Below are 20,993 nucleotides of genomic sequence, written 5' to 3'. Positions count from 1 at the left end.
TTGATTTCCACAGTGGTTGCACTAGTCTGCACTCCCACCAACAATGGGGGAGGGTTCCTTCCTCCCCACAACCCCGCCAGCATTTGTTATTGGTTGATTTCTTGATAGCAGCCATGCTTTCTGGCGTAAGGAGGAATTTCAGCGTTGTTTTCATCTGCATCTCTCGAGTGACCAGTGATGCTGAACATTTTTTCATATGTTTATTTGCTGCTTTTGCTTCTATTTCTGAAAAACATCTATTCATTTCAGATGCCCATTTTTTAATTGGGTCTTTAAATTTTGGGGGTCTGATTTTTTAAGTTCTTTATATATTCTAAATAGTAGTCCTCCAAAGAACAACTTTTATTGAAATAGCCTTGTGACCAAACCATAAACTTGTTTTTTTCCTTTCCTACCTGTTGGCTACACCCAAACACAAAGCTGTCTTGAGCTAGCTGTGCTATTTGCTGGTCAGTTCAGGAAATTCTTTTGTCCTGTGTATTCTCATTCCTATGCATGGCCTTTTCAGACTTCATTCTTTGTTCTAATTCCTGCCTTCTCTTTCTTTGGATTTGTTCTGTGGACTAAAATATAACCCTTGGTAACCAGAATTATGTTAATGATGATAAATGAAGGGCCAGTACAGTGAGAAGTGACACATAAATACTGGTTAAAAAAGGTAGATTGATGTGTTAATCTTCACTTCCTCCTTAAACTTTAATAAAGTAGTAGAAAAAGAATCATAAAAGGGCTGGGATTTAGCTTAGTAGTACTGCACCTGCCTTACAAGTTCAGTCCCTGATTCCAAAAAAAAAAAGGGAGGGGGGAATGAACCCACTAGAGCAAAGAATAAGAGAGGAGTTAGATAAAAGATGTACACATGTTTTTGAGAGAGAGAAAATAAAAGGAAGTTTGAAAATTGTTTTAGCAGAACAGAGGACGTTCACATCTATAGAGGGCTACACTGCAAGAAGGGGGCAGATTCACCTTCTACCACTTCAGGAAGGAGCTAATTCAAGAATTAGAGTTATCAAGATCCTTTGATCTTGATAAATATCTTTGAAAAAGATATTTTTCCTGGAGGACCAGGGATGTAGCTCAGTTGCGCCACACCTGCCTCGCAAGCTCAAGGTCCTGAGTTTGATTCCTGAGGCGGGGAAAAAGATGCTTTGGAAGGTGGAAATAGTAGAAGTGAAAACAGGACTTTGACTGGACTTCCCAGCTACCTATGTGCCTATCCAAATGATCACTTTTCCTCCATTCTGACTGGAGAAACAAAACTAATTTTCTGGAACAATTTACTTAGAGAAGCCCCAGACTTAGTGATAACAACGAAGTGTGGTGAGAAAACTTTTGCCCTGAAAACACATCCCCTGCACTCCTGCTCAGCCTCCAGAATGACAGCCGTTAGGATTATTCCCTCCTGGGCTGAGTTCAGTGGACTCCTGTGTGGAAAAATGAACTAGAGAAAAGACTTTGAGATTGAGTCTTTGGAGTCGTCCAGTTAATCTGGATCCCTCCTGATTACTATATGTTGAAGTCACCAGTACGTAAGCTCTGCTCTAAGCTCTGCTATTGCATGAAGAGTTTCCAGTGAGCCTGTGCCTTGTTTAAATGTGAATGTTGAGTCACAGACCCCCAGACAGACATCTGAGGAAAGCTTCTAATACGAGAGACCAAAATGAGTAACAAGTAAAAAGGAACTTGGAAAAAGTTATCTGCGGGGAGATATTTCCAAGCTACAATTGCGTATATGTAACCCCAAGAAACAATCAAGTGTGGGGGAAAATAAATGTACTATATTTTCAGACATGCAGAAAGATGGCAAAATGACCTTCCATGTCCTCTTTCTAGGGTTTTTGTTTTGTTTTGTTTAATGCTTTGGGGGGGGTGGGTAACAGAGATCAAACTCAGGTCCTTGTGCTTGCAAAGCAGGCGGTGGAACCACTGAGCTAAGTCCCCGGCCCTTGTTTTGTTTTTTTGAGAGCCTCAGTTCTACTACCATCTAGCTATGTGGCCTTGGGGTGTCTTTGCGCCTCATTTTCTTAGATCTCAGTAATATATTTTCCTGTGGGCCTATTGTGAGGATTAAATAAATTGGGTGTAAAGCATTTCATATAGTGCTCAGTTTATATGAAGTTGGTGGCTTTTTGTTATCACTGCAGGTGGTGTGTTCAGAATATTTATTCAACTTCAGTTTTAGGACCTTTATTAGTATTGTTTTCTCTTGTACTTGCACATGTCAAATAGTTAATAATTTCATCAAATATAGGTTTATTGCTATTTGTCAGGTCCTATTGTAGGCTTCATGGACACTACAAAGAAGACAGTATTATACTAGAGAGGAAAGGGGTAAACAGGCACAATAGAGAAGCACTAAGTGGGTAAAGCTGTGATGAGAATAACAGGATGCAGCCGTGGGAATATAGGAGCGAGCCTACCGGGGACAGGATAGTCTTTGAAGAAGCAACCTTTAATCTGGGATGTGAAGGAAGAGGAAAAAAAAAAGGCCATAGGAGGATCTGAGAAAAGAATCATAAGGCAAATTAGTACCTGGCTCAACGGCCCTGAGGCTAGGACAAGTTTGGCTTGTTCTAGGCGAGGTTGAACAGAGATGGTGATCAGGAGAGTTGGACAGAAAAGCAAGAGCTCCATTGTGCAAAGATTTGTAGACCTGATAAGGAGTGGGATTTGAATCCAAAAAAAAAGGCCATAGGAGGATCTGAGAAAAGAATCATAAGGCAAATTAGTACCTGGCTCAACGGCCCTGAGGCTAGGACAAGTTTGGCTTGTTCTAGGCGAGGTTGAACAGAGATGGTGATCAGGAGAGTTGGACAGAAAAGCAAGAGCTCCATTGTGCAAAGATTTGTAGACCTGATAAGGAGTGGGATTTGAATCCAAACAGCATGGACAGGTATTGGGAGACTTCAGGCACCTAAATGGCATAGCCTGATGGATTTTTTTGCAGTGGTCCATGTGACAGAGGGTAGTGGTTTGGACAGTAGGATAGATACTGAGGTGGAGAGAAAAGCAATGACTTGAAATATGTTTCTCGATCTTGTACCTGAATTGGACTTCTGAGCTGGGTTAATGCTCACCACTTAGCACACAGGTTGCATGGGAAGGTGCATTCTGAGTTCTCAGCAGCTGAGCACAGATCAACTTTTAGGCCACCTAATTTTATAAGGTGGTTTTTCTTTTTAAAAATGCATTTGAGCCAAGTGTGGTGGGACACATCTGTAATCCTTGCACTCAGGAGATTGAGGCAAGAGGATCACCTTGAGATCAAGTTCAAGGCCAGCTGAGGCTACATAGTGAATTCAAGGCCAAAATGGACTACAGAGCCAGACCCTGTCTCAAAAAAAAGAAAAAGTGTTTGAGGCCACTGTGTTCTGTTTTGCATGTTGGTCCACCTTCATACTGTAAGGCATACTTCTTTTCCTACTTTTACTTGGCCCAAACTCACTTTGAAGAGCCTATTTCTTTACCTACCTTTAATAAAATTTTGCTACTTTTAAGTCAATAAAACAAAATAAAATGCGTTTGAATGGGCAAAATCTGATTTTAATAGATGGCTAGTGTGAGACTTAAAGAGACAAGTAGTCCAAATCAAATTGTGGGAAGGGTACAAGTTTAAAACAACAAAAAGAGATAGTTTTCTCTCTGTAAATGTTGTATCAGGTTGCTCTGTATCCTAGCGAGGATTCTGATTACCAGAAAGAATCCAAATCAAGTCAAAGTAAATATAAAAAGGAATTCATAGTGTTTTGGTTCCCAAGGCCCCAGAGGGCCTGAAATCAAGAAATAAGAGCCACCTGGAACCAGGGTGCCTCTTTCTAACAGCCCCTGTTTCTTCTCTCTGTGTCACTGCGTCTCTTTCCTCTCTGTGCAGAGCAGTTTCTGCTTCCCAAGTGTTTGTTTAATCTTCTACTTAGGAGATGACCTTTGAGGCTAGAATCTCCCAATTCTGATTCTTAGGGAAGGGGCCGTGTGCTAGCTCAGGTAACACCCCTACTCTCATTTGCTGTGACCAATGATGATGGGGCACCTGTGTACCAACCATACCCACCCTGTGACCAGGAGGGAGGCAGAAAGAGCAGTTTCCAGACAGGGGAGAGTTGTTGGGATTGTGGCAGAGTTTAAAATGTCTTCTGCACTCTGCAGAGAACTTAACTTTAGCAGCACAGATGTCGCATCCTAGTAGGCTCAGTGCTTCATGAGGAAGTTTTCTAGCACAAGCCCCTGGCTGGGGCTGGTGGGGCCATGAGGACTGGCATAAGTGGAACAGCTCTCTGTCCTCCTTGGGTATAAAATCTGTACTTTACCCCTCTCCCTTAGCAGAGGCATCAGCCCTTCTGGCCTTTCCCTTCCTTTAGTCTTCTCCCTGCCAGCCCTGTCCTCTCATCCCCACCCCCGCTCTTCCTGCCCCATTAACACCAGGTGCCCTGGCCTGGCTCTTTCATCTGCCCTGGGTCAGCTCCAAGGAAGTGAGGGCATTTACTTATCTTCATTCACAGCATTTTCCCTTCCCCTGAGTTTTCTCTGGGCCCTGGCTCCCTGCCCATATTCCTCCCTCCCTTTACTGGCTTCTCTCCAAGTGCTTCTCCTCAATTGTCCTACTTTCCTTGTCTTGCTCTCAGCTGATGAACTTCCACTTTTTTTTCTGGAAATACTGAGGGATCAATATTTAGTACTTAAGCTCTCTCGTGCACTTTTCAGTCATTAAAAAAAAGAGAAGAATGTAACTACTACTACTTTTATCTAGGTCTCAGAATTAATACCGGCTCAGATTTTTTTTTTAAAGAACTGAAATATTTCAGAAAAAAATTGAACTTTTTTTGTTAAAAAAATAATAGTATTAATCCAGGAGTAATGGTGTACATCTGTAATACCGACAGTCAAGAGGCTGAGGGAGGAAGGTGTTTGTTTGTTCATTTGTTCATTTGTCTTAGCCAGGTCTTGCTATGTGATTCAAGCTGGTCTCAAACTTGCAGCGATCCTCCTGCCTAATCCTCTCAAGTGCTGGGATCACAATCATGTGCCACCATGCTTGGCTCTGTCTTCTATATCTGATATTTTGTGCTCACATTGGCTCACTCTACTATGTATACTTTCAATGGAACTTTTAATCTCCTGGACATCTGCTTGAATCTATTTCATGGATTCCATTTCTTTCCTCTTGGTTGCCATCATTCTCCTGAGCTCCTCTAATTTTTTTAAAATCTCTGTCTGCTCTAGAGTCACTATTCATGTCTTTCATTATAGTTATCATCTCTGTAATTATCTGAGAAATTATTTCTGCTTTGATTTTTTTTTTTTTTTTTTTTTTTTTTTTTTTTTTTTTTGTAGAGCCTTGTTCATCTGCTGTTACTCTCACTGCTATGATTTCAAAGAGTCCAGGTGGCTGGCTTTCAGATTGTTCCATGTCATTGTCCCCTGGGTTTGCCTTTGGTGAGACGGAAGTCTGGGAGAGTTGCATCTTTCTTAAGTTTCGTTTCTTTTCTTTCTTTCTTGATTTTCTGAGACAGGGTCTCACTATGAAGTTGAGACTGACCTGGAACTCACTTTGTAGCCCAGGCTGGTCTCGAACTCACAGTGATCTTGCTGCCTCATTCTCCCAAGTGCTGGGATTACAGGTGTGCACCACCACACCCGGCCCTTTCTTTTCTTTTTTCTTAAGTTTAATTTCCAGGTTGATGCTTATAAATTGCTTATTGTGAGTAGGGTTATTGCCAGTATTTAGAATCCTTAGGAAATAACTACTTCTCAGAAGTGTTTTCTTGGTGTAGCTGGCTTTTGGATTTTAAGACTGTTGCAAGATCCTGCCTCTTCAGTTTATTGGGGATGAGAAGTTTCTGACTAATTGGCCCAGCTCTGCGTTATTTTGGCAGTGGCCTTTAGAATTTTTTAAGACCTTTAGGCAATCTCAGTCTTGGTATACCAGGAAGAACAACTGATTAGCACAATTAGGTCACCTTGGCTAAAGTAGTACAATCAGCAATAACAGTAGCATCAAACATAGAGTAGGAAATGACAAACTAATTTGCCGCCTTTAAGCCTATGAACTAGACTTGTAGTTATATAACAAAATGTAAAATTAACCAGATTTATGGAGCCTGCCACAGTCTGTGCCTTCTGCCAGCTTGAATTCAGCTCCCTGCTGGCTGAACTCTGCTCCCTGACCTCCTGCCAACTTGAACTTGGCACCCTCACTAGGATACTGGAAGCCACTAGATGGAGCCTGCCCATAGCTGTTCTGGGTTCTGAGCTCATTGGTCCCTCTCCAAGATGGCTACTGGCCAGTCACCCTCTCCTGGGTGACACCCGAACCCAAATAACTCATCAGCCACTGCCGTCCTCTGTATCCACTATTCTGTTCCACAGGTGCATTTCTCTGTGGAGGCCTCTGGGGTTGCCAGTAGTCCCTATGCACCTGCAGGTTCAATCTGCTCTTTCCATGCTGTGAGTCTGGGCTCTAGGAAAAAGTGCTGCCTGCTACCTCCCTCCTTTTTGTTGAAGTCTCTGTTTTTGTTCACCCCATGGACTTTCTCATTTCAGATCCTTCCTGGGTTCCAGGGACCCTCTTCCCTCCTCCTCATGCTGCCATTTGGTGTCAGGAACCAAATCTTAGAGAGGCTCTTTCTCTGCTGCTCAGCACTCTACCATCTTCCTTTTCTAATTTTTAAAAAATTGTATTTTTCATTCTTATACTTTTTATCTACTTGGATGTTCAGTGCTTGAGTCTATTTCTGGGTTATTCTATCCAGTTGATTTATAGTGGACTCTTGACCTATGAACTCCATTTGTGAGGGTTAGTTGTAACTCAAGTTGGTTGTAAGTCAAGACTAGTTTTCCCATAGGAAATAATGGAAATACCCATAATGTGTCCTGAACCTTTCAAAGCACCCCCTTAACTAACCTTTTAATAATAAAAAGGGTTGTATGATGTGCTTCATTTACCAGAAACACCAATAATTTCCCTAGTGTTTTCACCAAAGAGTTATAAAATGTGCCTCGTTTACTAGAAACAACAACTTCATACTGTACTCACCATTCGTGTTGACATTTTGGCTTTCAGGAAGAGAGGATGAGATGAAAGGTAGTTACTGTTTGGAAGGAGGGTCTTCTTCTATAAGAAATCAGGAATCTGATTCTCTGGAGTCCTTTCTGTCTTTGGGATGGTCTGTAGCCCACTAGGACCTGCTTCCGACTTATTAAGTCTCAACCTTTTCAATAGTAAAAACTGGTCTAAGGTTGTCTGTTTCTATCTTTTCTTTAACACTGTTCTGTAGTATGACATGACATTGTCATTAAGCAAGTGAATGCAACAATTGGCTTTTTCTCTGTCGAGGTGAGTTTTCTCTTCAAATATTTGCAACTGTGTCCATTTTTTCAGGATTTTCTTTATTTCAGAATAGTTCCCTTCCTCTTCAGAAAGCTCAGCTGCCATTCTCTCTTGCTCAGCCAGAAGTTGCTGCATTTCCCCTGTAGACAGTTCCTGTGAGTGTTCTTCCACCAGTTCCTCAACATCGCCACTGTCCACCTGCAGGCCTGTGAACTCTGCTATAGTGACAGTGTCATCAACCACAGGGTCAGTTGAAGGCTCAGGCTTCTCTACACAGCTTTCAAAGTCTATCCCTTGTATAATTTTAGGCCATACTTTCTTCCGGGCAGATCTCAGGGTCCTTAGAGAGACATTGGCCCTGGGTTTCTCAACCCCACATAGGAAAGGATGTTGTAATGTTCCCTCCAGGACTCTTTAAGGGTTAAATCCATATTTGAGAACATTTGGAAGCACTTCAGGAACAATTCCTTGGTGTATAGCTTCTTAAAGTTAACTATACCCTGCTGGTCCATAGATTGCAGTAGAGGAGTTGTGTTAAGTGGGAGGATCTCAACTAAGATCCATGGGAATTCTTCAGCCAATTCTTCCATGCTCCTCATGGGTGAGCAGGACCGTTGTCATGATGAGGAGTCCCTTGAGTGGTAAATCCTTGTCCTGTAGTTCTTTCTTTCTTTCTTTTTTTTTTTTGGTACCAGGGATCAAACTCTGGACCTTGTGCTTGTGAGGCAGGTGGTGGTACCACTGAGCTAAATCCCTGGCCCCTGTAGTTATTTCTTAATAGTAGGACAGAAAGCCTCCCTGAATCACTCAAGAAAAAGTACTCTTGTTGTCCAGGCTTTTGGGTTAAATCTCCACATGACTCCTAGTCTAGTCTTTTTTTTTTTTTTGGTACCAGGGATCAAACTTGGGTCCTTGCACTTGCGAGGCAGGTGGCGGAACCACTGAGCTAAATCGCCAGCCCTCCTAGTCTATTCTTTATGACTGTATTTTCTGAATACTCTGGAGCCTCAGAGTGAGAAACCAAGAGAGGCTTTATCTTGTGGTCGCCACTTGCATTGGCACATAACAGTAAGTTTAAGCTGTCTTTCATAGGTTTGTGGCCTGGCATTTTCTTCTCTTGGGTAATGTATATTCTTCTGGGAATTTTCTTTTAGAAAAGGTCAGTTTCATCACAGTTGAAAACTTGGTGAGAGCACAAGCCATTTCTTTGTATCATCCTTTCAAAGTGGTGTATGTAATTTTCATCACTTGCTGTTTCACCATGCCTAGTTAAGATATGAACCTCAGTTCTTGCTTTAAAATTGTGAAACTACCCCTTACTGGCATGAAATGTTTCACTATTATCACTTTTTGGGTTTTGTTGTTGTTGTTGTTTGTTTTTTGTTTTTTTGGGGGGTCTGGGGGGTGGGTTTTGAAACAGGGTCTCACTGTGTAGTTCAGACTGTTCTGGAACTCACTATGTAGCCCAGGCTGGTCTCGAGCTCACAGCGATCCTTCTGCCTGAGTGCTGGGATTATAGGCCTGCGCCACCACACCCGGCTATCACTTTTTATTTTACTCAAAGATTATTTTTCTTTACTAGGTGGAAATGTAGTACAATAATGCTTTTCCATATAGCAGCAGTGCTTTGAGGTTAAAAAATAATAATAATCACGACTCACAGGGTAGCATTAAAGTTTAAAGTCTCTCTGTTGCAACAAAAACATGTTTTAGGTATTTCTAAACACGGGCTTTTCAGTTTTTCAAAGAAGTGTATAATAGTGGCTTGTATCTTATGTTAACCCCCTTGTAAGTACACCTAAATGTTACATGTGCAACCCATAAAGAACAATTCTTTCCTTTTCAAAGCACTTTTATTTTTCTGGAAATATCAGAAACAAAACTGTGACAAGGAACTCAGAAACCAGTCAAGTTTTAATTTTTTAGCTCTTCTCAGCTACCTTTCCCCAAACTCCAGAAATTGTTATTATTATACTGTTAAATTTTTCCCCAAGGGTGTAAATGTTGCTGCTCATCTAGGTCTTGAATTCTGAGGAACAGAAATTTTATTTTACCACACCCCCAAAGCAATGCTGCTTACACATAGTGAGCATGCAGACGGGCTGATTAGCTCTCCTATTAGACTGCTTCTCCTTTTGCTTATTGGTTAATCAAAGGGAGCTGCACACTAGAAAATGGTTCTGGAAAAAAGTCATAATAAATTGTCACTCTAATTCTGTGTTTATTATGAAATATTGGCCGAGTATCCTGAAATTCAGTATTCCCCATCTGCTACTTAAAACCTTTTAAATTATTTGGCTTCAAAACCAAAGTATTTCTCAACAGAAATCCTCTGTTACTGCAACCTAGTCTCACTGTTTCCACACTGTGTTCATTCCTACCAGTAAGTTTGCTCAAATACACCCTGCTGAACTTGAAAGCACTCATGCCACTTTTTGAGTTTCTCACACACACACACACATTATGTCCTGTGATAGGACTGTTCTCAGTGATACACATTGGTTTCAAACTCATGTGGTGGGGGGGCACTGGGTTTTTGGCTCGCATTTCTAGCACTTCCATGTAATGAGGCCTCTTAGGAGGCCCACTACAGAGGCCCATCAAGGTCTCTGCACCTTTGCTTGCTCCTGAGTGGTGTTCACCTTGGTCTACAATCATATCCTTTGCAGCTTGTCAATAAACAGGTTGTCCAAGTCTCTGGAAATATCATCGTCTGTGTGACCTGAAACACAGTGCTTCAGGAGATGCTCTGCAGCCTTGGTTGGGGAAAGTGTTCCGGCCCTGTTATTGGAAGCTGGGTGCAGGTTCACTGTGGACTCAGCCTCTGGAGTCTCTTCATTGTCTTCATAAGTAGGATGCACAAGTTCCTGCTTTTCTGAAGTTGCTTTGGATGACTTGATTTTATCTACAAGGGAGTTGCTAGGAATTAGTGGTGAAGTGTCAAGTATCTGGTCAGAATTTGGAATCTTGCCTATATCCACATCAACACCTGCATTTGCCTCTTGCCTTAGTTCAACGTCTAAACTAACAAGATAAAAATCCACTTTTTCCTTTGTCCTCTTCATGTTCTGCAATGGCAGCTTTCAGTTTGGAAGGGGTGTCTTAAGATCTTTTTTTTTTTTTTTAAATTTTATTGAGTTTATTGGTACATTTTAGGGATACAGTACAGTTACATTCATTGTTGGGATCATGTACCTTTACATGGCAAGTCTTGATTCTCATTTTTTCCCCTTACCTCTGCCCTCCTTTGTTGGGCAATTTTCAAGTGAAGTTTTGTATTCTCCTCTGCTAAGACTCATTAAGTCACCACTGGCCCAATAAGCGACCTCCAACATCCTACTCTTCTCAGGTCCCGAGTTCCTCTGCCTAGACCTGAAACTGACATTCCAGGCCCTTGGAGGAGGGGACCACAGATTCACCATGCAGAAGCTCCCTGCATAGCACCAAAGCAGCGGGCTTGTGGCCAGCTGGAGGCGACTCAGCTTGCTGCTGCAGGCCATCACTGGCCAAGAGTCACAGCTGGACTTGACCGAGACAAAGTCACCTTCCAGGGAGGAGGGACAGATGATGTCCTGGGGCACGAACCTAGGCACTCATTATTAGCACTTGTTGATGGATTAACTTTTACGAGATCTGCATTTATAGCTCTAGCTTTTTCACAAGTTATAGACTAAGGCTCCAACCTGCCATCTGCCTTTCATTTATCCACACTAGTAATAGCCTTTCTCCCTCGTCTAATATTGTTGATTGTGCCCTACCAATCTGAGTAACACCTTTAGCAACATTAGCTTCCTTATAGAAATTTTTTCTCTGTTAAGATTGTCGAGATGGTGGGTTTTGACATGCTATGCCTGTTAGTGAGATGGGTCACAGTGTCCTCCTTTTCTATTGTGATTGTTTTCTCTACCATCCTTCCCTTCCTTAACTTCTTTTCTAGCTTTTTGGGGGCTATTTTGATAGCAGTAATCGTAGCAATTATACAAAGCACTGACTGAATTCACATCCACAGACACGTGCATTTGGGTTCACACTGAAGCTTACAAATGCTTACATACACTTTCCCAGCATTGTGAGTCTTTGTTTACAACTGCATAAGCAGCTGGCATTTGGGTTGCAACTCAAGACTTTGGTCATAAGTTAAAACTAAAATTCCCATTGTAACCCAAGTTGTTTATATGTGAGGCTGATCATAACTCGAGGGCCACTGTATTTGCCTGTCGCTGCCCCATCCCATATTTGTCTACATTGTTTTACTTACTGTAGCAACTTTTATCTAACTTCAAATAACTTCAAATTGGCAGTTCTTGAACTTTTCTTGTTTCTTCTGAATTTTAGAAATAGGCCGGGGACGTAGCTCAGTAGTGCTGTGCCTGCCTGGCAAGCACTACTAGGTCCTGAGTTTGATCCCTGGTACCAAAAACATAGTAGTTGAGCAGAATCCGTTGCAAATAATCTGGAAGGCCAGGGGTAAGTGTATCGCTCAGTGGTAGAGCACCTGCTTTGCATGTGCAAGTCCCTGAGTTCAATCCCCAGCACTGCCAAAAAGAAAAAAATCCTAGGATTTCAGTTAGAATTCCTTAGGGTGTTTTGAGGTCACTTCAGCATTTCCTGTGTCCTTTTGCTCTCCTTTGGGCCCTCAGGCTCAAGCTGGGCCCTTGCACAGCAGTTCCCCTGTAAGCTGCGCCCCCTGCTGATAGCTGGCATGTATTAATTTTTACAGGCTCACAAAGGCAAAATATTTTTTATTCCAACCCAGTTCTGTGGGACACATGACAGCACTGTCCACACCATGCATACAGCAGAGGCAGTGCATGTACTGGTAAAGAACTGGAGCGAGGCTGTCTGGATCCTCTTCTGGCTCTCCGTCTATATGTAGTATGACCTTTTCAAGCTCCTTAATCGCACTCTCACTCTGAGTGAGCTTGCCTCTTTTGTACACGTTGGATGATAATAGAATCTGCCTCATTGAATTGTATGAGGATTAAATAGGTTTGTATAAGAAAAATGCTTAGTATAGTCCGGGTAAATGAGAAGTACTATATGAGCAATATTGTTCTTCTAAGCCACATGGCTTAGAGCAGGCCTCAGGTGGCAGAGACTCATTTCAGTGGCCATGTCTGTGGGTTGGGCAGCTTGCTGTCCTTTCCTACTGCTTCAGTGTCACCCATTGACAAGTGCTGGACTCTGGTTCAAACTCTTTTTTTTTTTTTTTTGATGGGATCAAACTCGGGTCCTTGCACTTGTGATTCAGGCTCCAGAACCACTGAGCTAAATCCCCAGCCCTCAAACTCTTATCTTCCCTTCAGTGCAGCTGTGGGAGTGTTCCTGAGCCTCTCCAAAGCTGCTCCTCAGTGGTACACGAGACGATGACAGTACAGTGTTTCTTCTCGGTGTGCCTCCTGAAGAATCTCTCCCTCTCCAGTGCCCACCTCTGAGCATACCCAGCCGCTCACCATTCTCCAGCCATGGCTACCCCATGTGCACCAAGCTTCTTCCAAAACAAAATGTCCCTCATTCTTTCCTCCCCTTAGCTTTTCGTTCTCGTGTGAAAAGGTGACGGATGACAACTGTCTTCACTCTTTCATTGTCAGCTGTTAGGCCTCTTTGCTACGGCCTAGAATCATAACATTGTTTGTGGTGATTGACCACAAACAAGATGCAAGGTGTGTGGGCTCAGTGCTCCTGACTTCTCAGCAACTGGTGCTGTTGCCCCCCAGCCCTACCCTGCGCTAGGGATCAAACCCAGGGCCTCACATGTCTTGTTTATATATAGAAGTCTTTCTTCCTTTTATTTGTTTTTTAAAGAGACGTGAGATTTGTTAGAGATAGATATAGGACAAGTGCTCAGAGAAATGAGACACAATACAGTTGGCAACCCAGAGTCAGAACTGCCTAAGGAGGAAGCTCTGCTGTTTTCCGTCATGTCTAGAACAAATGTCCACGTCCCTGGGACATGGCTATCCTAACAAGGGATAAGGGAAGCAGGAAAGAAGTTGACCACAATAGCTAGGCTTCGCATGCCTGTAATCCCAGCATTCGGGAGGCTGAGGCAGGAGGATCGCTGTGAGTTCGAGACCAGCCTGGGCTACACAGTGAGTTCCAGGTCAGTCTCAACTACATAGTGAGACCCTGTCTCAAAAAACAAAAAGCAAAAAAACTAGGCTTTACCCAGAAATTTACCCCAAAGATGTTTATATCTAGGGAACTATAGTACACATACAAGGAATTCATAGAGTTTGAATAGTCGAGATTTTACTTAACAAGTACAGATCACATCAAGGAAAACAGAGCCGTTTATTTCCTTCCCCCTTTCAACATGTTCCCTCTCTCCCTGGTTCAATCCCTGAACTTAAATCTTAAAAAAAAATTTAAGATTTACGTTTTATGACAGATAAAAGCCTGAATGAGAAAGAAGGCACAAGGAGAGGATTATTGTTTTCTTAGGGGAGAGAGGAAGTAAAAAAGAAAACCAGTGGACTCCTTCTTGGTCTGAGTCCATAGACTTCACCAAGTCCCGGGATAGCATCAGCCATCACCTGATTGACACTTCAGTCTGCATGGCTAAGGACAGACTCCAGCCACCCCAAAGGGGAACCATGACATCAGGCAGAGTGAGAGATCAAAGCAGTGGTTTAGAGAAACTCCCTCAAGCTAAATGTTTAGGTCCCCACAGATGTGCATGCATTTGGAGATGGCTTTCTCCAGTGTGACCTGGGGGCCAGTTCTCTCCACTGTCTCAGCTTTGGGTTTCCCATGCTGGTTGCTTGAGAAACTTTGCTTGAGATCCTGGATGGTGGCTTCATCCTTTTTTATTTTTATTTTTTGGTACTGGGGATTGAACTCAGGACCTTGTGCTTATGAGGCAGGCAGCAGAACCACTGAGCTAAATCCCCAACCCTTCATCCTTATTTTGTGTCTCCCTGGAAGAGCAAGATTTGTAAGGGTCCCATCTAACTCTGGGACAGGGTGTGGTGCTAACCTAAAGGAATACCCAGTGAGGCCACTACTAGCCTTGGAAGATGCCTCCTGAACCTTTTCCTGTTTCTGGTCAGGGGTGCCTCTTGTCTTCCATGCTTTTATATACAAGCACGCATTTTCTAGGGGCTTAGGAATCTCTGACTACTGGAGAGAGGGAGAAAAAGATAAGCTGTGCTTCAGAGTCAAGGGATTGGGGGAAAATGGCAAAGAAAGAAAATAACTGAATGCCTTTTTTTTGTTTTTTGAACCAGGGATTGAACTCGGGTCCTTGTGCTTATGAGGCAGGCGGTAGAGAACTAAATCTCCAGCCCACTAAATGCCTTTTGGCTGGATATCCCAAACCAAAGTAGAGATATATGTAGTCTCCTCTTTTTAGGTCTGTTCATGGTTGCCAAGATATATGTAACAGAGTTGGATCTGTGAGGTCCCTGAGGCTGAAATAAGGCACTTCTCCCACGCTTTTAAGATAAGTTTGCAGGTTCACTGACTTCCAGCATGGAAAATAATTTTCAGGATGTGTGAGTAAAAGTGACACAAGAAGGGTTTACTAGAGGAAGATAAGGATGCACTCAAGAATGGAGTGTGGGTGCTCAGAGAAAGGAGACACCGCCTTCCTATTAGAGGCCAGTGCACTGGGGCCCAGACACCTTAGTCATCTTTATCCTTTTCTTCCTGCAGCCTGGTGCAAGCAGAATACTGGCATGATCCCATAAAGGAAGACGTGTACCGCAACCACAGCATTTTCTTGGCGGACATAAATCAGGAAAGGGTAAGGCGTCAACCAGGCTCTCACAGTTGGGCATTCATTTCTCTGTAGACATCAGGAACAGGTTAGCAGTGACCCTTTACCCAGGCTGTACCAGGCAGAAGTCGAGAGCCAGAAATTTCAGTTTCGGGAGGCAGTGCTCATGAGATTCAGCTTGTTTTAAGGAAGCTGGAGTTCATTTGGCCTTCCTGCCTGAAGTCTTTCCCTTTCCTGGTGTGGGACCTTCGGGACAAGGTCTGCAGAGTGCTGGCTGCCTTCCTGAGGGAAGCCTCCCTGGTGGGCCCATGGGGTGGATTTTCTCTGAAGAGACTGAACTAGAAGAGATACTGCAGAGGGCACTGCGTGTGTTGCAGACATGGGCACAGTTTGGGGAGGTTCTGGTAAGCTGGATGGCTTAGTCTGTATTCAGCTTATATGGATGGGGTTTTTGATGTTTTTGAACAAGAATATTTGAAGGAGAAAAATCATTAAACCAAACCAGGAAACAGTATGGAAGCGTATTGCAGTACCACCCAGAATTTGCAGTTTGTTTATTTTCCCCTGGCTTCCTGTGGCAAGAAGCCTTTCATCTACATGGTCGATACCTGCAGAGAGCGGACAGATCTGTGGTGACACATTTTGCCATGGTTGGCAGCATGTCAGATACAATGGTCTGAAAGGCCGCTGAAGGAAGCTGGAATGGATGCCTAGAGCTGGGGAGACCAGAACACGGAGGCTTTGACCCCCTGCTGGAACCTGGGGGTGATGAACCTGGCCTTTCTTCCAGAGTGTCAACGAGTCCTACAAGAAAAATCTGATGGGCCTGAAGAAGTTTGTGATGGTGAAATTCCTCAATGATAGCATTGTGGATCCTGTAGACTCTGAGGTGAGAGACTACTTTGGCCACAGCATGCCAGGAGACTGCAGGAGTCAGTGGCACTATCACGTAGCTGCCTGCCTGGGCAAAAACCTTCAGTCCCCTGTGCCAGTCTTTGTACAGAACAGGGGTTCTGAGACCCACGAATGGGACACGAATTGGATGTAATCCCCCAGTTCCATTCCAAAATTATATGTAAAAGTATGTGATTACATTCCCTGGAGGGCCTATAATTTTAATTCTATTTCAAAAATCTCTGTGACCTAAAAAGGCTCCGAATGACTAGCACAAAGTCTGCATTCCTCAGGTTGGCCGGCCAGGTCTGCTTGATTAGGCTTCTGCTTCCCTTTCTGCTTCCAGCTTCATCTCCCCCGTCACTTCATACAGGGTAGGACTGACGTGTCCCAGCTTGGTACGTGCTTTCTCTTGCTTATTACTGTGCACGTGTTTTCATCTGCAGAATGCATTTCCCTGGCTTTTCTACCTGACAGACTGATATTTATCTGTCAAACACAAATGTCACTTTCTCTAGATACCATCCTCGTTCCAAGCAGAATTTGCTTTTTTATACTGAGGCCTTTCTCGTCTAGTTCCTTTTTTCTTTGTTTTTCTTTTCTTTCCTTCCTTCCCTCTCCTCTCTTTCTTGTCTTTTCTCTCTCTCTCTCTCTCTTCTCCCCACCCCAGGGATAGAACTCATGACCTCACACTTGCCAGGCAGTCGTGGCACCATGGAGCTACCTCCCTGGCCAGCTCCCTTTTTATAGAATCACCAGCTTCTATGCAAGTCCTCCTCACATTGTCAGACCAGCACGGGCTGGCAACCTGTGAGCTGTGAGCCAACTCCAGCTGTCCACTTTTGAATAGCTTGCAAACTAAGAATTTTTACTTATTTTAAATGGTTGGGAAAAAAATCAAAATATTTTATGATGTAAAAATTATGTGAAACTCCCAATTTCCACATCCATAAATGAAGTTTCATTGAAATATGATCATATACTTTTTTCTTTCTGAGGCAGGGGAGATGTTTTTATTTTTGCAGTAATAGGGATTAAATTAGTGGCCTTTGCACTGAGCTACATCCCCTGCCCTACTTATTTTTTTTGAGACAGGGACTTGCTAAATTACCCAGACTGTACTTAACTTAAAAGTCCTCCTGCCTCAGCTTCCAAGAGTGCTGGGATTACAAGTGTGTACCACCAGCCTGTCATACTCATGTTTTATATATTGTCTGGAGTTGCTTTTGTGTTACAGTGGTAGTTGCAGCCATATGGCTCTTACTGCTTAAAGTTTGTTTTGTTTTGTTTTTTTGTTTTTTTTGAGACAGGGTCTCTCTATGTAGTTGAGACTGACCTGGAACTCACTATGTAGCTCAGACTGGTCTCGAACTCACAGCAATCCTCCTGTCTCAGCCTCCCGAGTGCTTGGATTACAGGCATGCGCCACCACGCCCGGTAGCTTAAAGTATTTTGTATCTGGCCTTTACAGAAAAAAGTTTGCTGGCCCTTTGGTGAACAATGAATTGTTTCTGTGCCTTGCTAGGCTAGAAGCTGCTTGGGAAAAAGCATTATATGTTCACCTTTGAATGGCTAGTGTTCAGCACAGGGATTTTCAGTTGGTGTACAGTAAAGAAAGCAGAACTTTTGAAGAAATGGAAAGCTCTTTGGAAAGATTTAACTTATCCTTCAGGATTGGCTTTTACTTAGTTTTGGGTTTTGATGTTTTTGAGATGGGGTCTTGCTAAGTGGTTTAGGCTGAATTGCACTCACTGTGTAGCCCAGGCTGGCCTTGAAATCACAGAGATCCTCTTGCGTCAGCTTCCAGAGTGCTGGGATTACAGGTGTGCATGTACCACCACACCAAGCTAGAATTGGCTTTGAAATCAGAGTCAAGATATATCCTTTAAAAAAAAAAGACAATGCCCTTATCTTGGGGGGGTGTCTGTCTATGCTAGCCTTGAACTCATGGCAATTTTGTGCCTCAGCCTCCCAAGTGCTGGTATTACAGATAATGTGCCACACCATTCTCGGCTCCCATTTTTCTTTCTTCCTTGCTATACATAGCTTTATGATGTTCACTTTGTTGGTAGTTTTAGGTACAATCCAGTTTCAAATCTGTTTGGCATTGTATGCTGGATGTCTCTGGTCTGACCTGATTTTTCTTCCTCCTTTCCTGCAGTGGTTTGGATTTTACAGAAGCGGTCAAGCCAAGGAAACTATTCCCCTACAGGAGACCACACTGTATACAAAGGTACTGGGAAGGAGAGATTTGCCTTGGGAGTTGGTGCTGTCTCATGCAGCTCCTGGTTTCTGATGGTGCTGGGTTCTTAGGTGCAAGAGCCCTGTGCTGTCCACCCAAGAGCATTAGGTGCTCATGAGCCCCCTCTTGTGTCTGATGTGGACAAGGCCTGTAAGGGCTCAGGCTCTGGTTTATAGAAATTTACCACATCCTAAGGAAAGACGACAGTTATCTTACGACTTTCATGAAAAACAAGGGAAACATCTCTAAGGTTTTCCTTTTTAAAAAAAGGCTGGAACTTGTTGGTTTGGAGGTTCGGTTTGCCACAAACCTAAGCCCAATATAAATGAAAACATGACAGAGTACTGCTTTACAGCAGTCAGAGATGGAGAAGTTCTGCTTTTAAAACAGACATTGCTGGCTGGGGGTGTAGCAGAGTATGTGGTTAACTTGGTGGTTTCAATCCCCAGCAGGAGAACTAGATCAGTAAATTTGCTGTTGACAAGGGGAGTTTCTCCTGCAGGAAGGTGAATGGAATGAGTGTGAATTTTCTTTAGCAGTAGATCCTGTTTCTCAAGAAGTAGAAGTTTCACCACTGTTATGGGCCTGCCGAACTCCAAGGAATTTATATTGGAGATAGACTGTCTCACAAACGCACAAGTCTACTATTGAATCAATCACTTTCCACTAGAGTTCCTCTGCCTAATTCCAGAGGTCATTTTCTCCTCTCAGATTTTTCTTACATTTGGTGTCCCAGCTTGTGAGGAAAAAGAGAAGCTAGTTTCTGGTAAGAGTTTAGGAAATTACAGCTAAGAATGTCCTTATTGTGAAACTCAAACTGGTGGTAGTCATGGCAGAAGCACCATTTTTGACCCTGCCATAGCTGCTCATTTTCCCACCCAGAGGTGGTTCTGTGGTACCCAGGCTGTGGGTGACATTTTCAATTGGAGGGTATGGAAGTGTCCTGGGTTTGTTATCAACAGGTTGGCTATGGTTTACCTTAAAACGTTAGCTAGTTTTCTCCTGACTTTGGCTTATCCCACTCATGTTTTCAGTTTTATCTGTGGACAAAGCTGAATTTAGGGGCTCAGAAATAGCTGAGTAATATGTGTGAGGCCCTAAATTTGATCCCCAGCACCACAGGGTGCAAAACAAGACTATGACTGTAGAGAAACCACCTCAAAACTGGACAGAGGTATCTTTTCTGGTATACCTCTTTTAATACTAGTAAGACAAAATTATATTTTGAGAATATATCTCAAGTTAACATTGTATTACAATACTGTCTTACTCTAAAAACCTTTTATTAAACACTGATTAATTATGCCCTTTCTCTGTAGGACCACCTGGGACTAAAGGAAATGGATAAAGCTGGAAAGCTAGTGTTTCTGGCTACAGAAGGGGACCATCTTCAGCTGTCTCAAGAATGGTTTTATGCCCACATCATACCCTTCCTTGAATGAAGCCCCCCAAGTTTGTAACAGAGCTCAAGGAATCCCTGACTCTTCCAAGCCATGTGAAAGTTTTTTTTTTTTTTTTTTTGCCCAATCCTGAGCTCAGATCAGCTTGCAGCTAATCCTTCTTTTGTTATCATCTAACATGCCCTACTTGGAAAGATCCGAATCTTATCCTTTGCTGCCTCCTATCACCATATGGTGTTGAATTAAATTTTAATTAGTTAATAACTAGAGACTTGTTTTACACCCTTGTGATGTGGTCAGGCTGACTCAGGAAAGGGAATCTGCTGCACATCAGTGCCAGAATTGTGGCCAGGCCCCGATGAGACTGAACAAATGAAAGCAGCAGGAATAAACGTCTAGCCATACTTAAGGCAAATAGAAGGCCAAGCCTGAGGCCTGAGGTGCTACGTAAATACTATCATCTCAGTGTTATTGGTGATTTAACTAGTGCTCAGAAAGGTATTGCTGGTATAATGTTTCTGCATAATTTAAGGCTGCTTTCTTGAGTCATGTTTCCTTGTGTGGTATCTTAGCAGTTGCTTGACAGATTCCACTGGCCTACCGTCCTGCCTCTCCAGAGCTCATTTTGTCTCCTCAGGTAGTGATGAACTAGTTGCTTTGTTACAAAAGGAGGGAAGTAGTACTCAGTGGAGTTGCTTCAGAACAGAAATACATCTTGCATCATTTAAGACAGTGGGGAGGTGATGGAAACAGATGCAGGAGTGAATGAGGCAGCTGGTTCTTCCTGCTCCATCTTTGATTAATCTATCTTTACTATGGGCCTAGTGGCCTGGATGCTAATCACTGGCTGGAGAAATAGTGGGACAGTGTAAAGAAACCAGCATCTTCCAAACTGATGCTGATATATTGTGAGGAAAGAAAGACCTGAAGAGGCAGGTGCAGTGCTACACACCTGTAATCCCAGCTACTGGGGAAGCTTGAGGAAGGACTATGAGTCCAGCTGGAGCAATTAACATGACCCTGTCTCAAAATATAAAGGGTTGGGGATGTAGCTCAGTGGTAGAGTGCTTTCCTAGGACACACAAGGCCCTGGGTTCAATTCCCAGTACCTCAAAAAAAAAGAATTTAAAAAAAGCTTCAAGATTGTTCCATGTGTCTTTACTTCTTTCAGCTCTTGGAAACCAACCCACATTAGACTAAGGACTGAGAATTCTTTATGGTTAGTAGTGAAAACCATCAATCTACCACTTCTTACCTTTCTTAAACTTGGAAGTCTTAGCTCCCGCCTGAACACTTATCAATACATTTTGGATGACTTCTGTAGAGGGCCAGTGTGGAGAAATGACTGAGCTATGTTTTCAAGAAAATACTGCAGTTTACCCTTTATGGGTTTTCCTTCTTCTCCCAAGTCTT

General features: G+C 43.0%; 1 protein-coding gene across 1 annotated transcript in view; it reads left to right on the top strand.

Annotated features, from left to right (window-relative positions):
• The window catches only part of Ppt1 (palmitoyl-protein thioesterase 1), a 32,411-nt gene extending 11,424 nt beyond the window's left edge, over nucleotides 1-20,987 (top strand). The window contains exons 6-9 of the mRNA XM_010625907.3: nucleotides 14,981-15,071; nucleotides 15,835-15,933; nucleotides 18,100-18,171; nucleotides 19,500-20,987. Coding sequence (XP_010624209.1) covers nucleotides 14,981-15,071; nucleotides 15,835-15,933; nucleotides 18,100-18,171; nucleotides 19,500-19,622 — 385 coding nt within the window. The 3' untranslated portion in view covers nucleotides 19,623-20,987. The remainder of the gene's footprint in view (nucleotides 1-14,980; nucleotides 15,072-15,834; nucleotides 15,934-18,099; nucleotides 18,172-19,499) is intronic.
• Nucleotides 20,988-20,993: the final 6 nt, after the last annotated feature.

The sequence above is a fragment of the Fukomys damarensis genome, unplaced genomic scaffold, assembly GCF_012274545.1.
Source record: "Fukomys damarensis isolate Sample0158 unplaced genomic scaffold, DMR_v1.0_HiC HiC_scaffold_23, whole genome shotgun sequence".
Taxonomy (NCBI): domain Eukaryota; kingdom Metazoa; phylum Chordata; class Mammalia; order Rodentia; family Bathyergidae; genus Fukomys; species Fukomys damarensis.
This window is presented reverse-complemented; position numbering and strand designations above follow the sequence as displayed.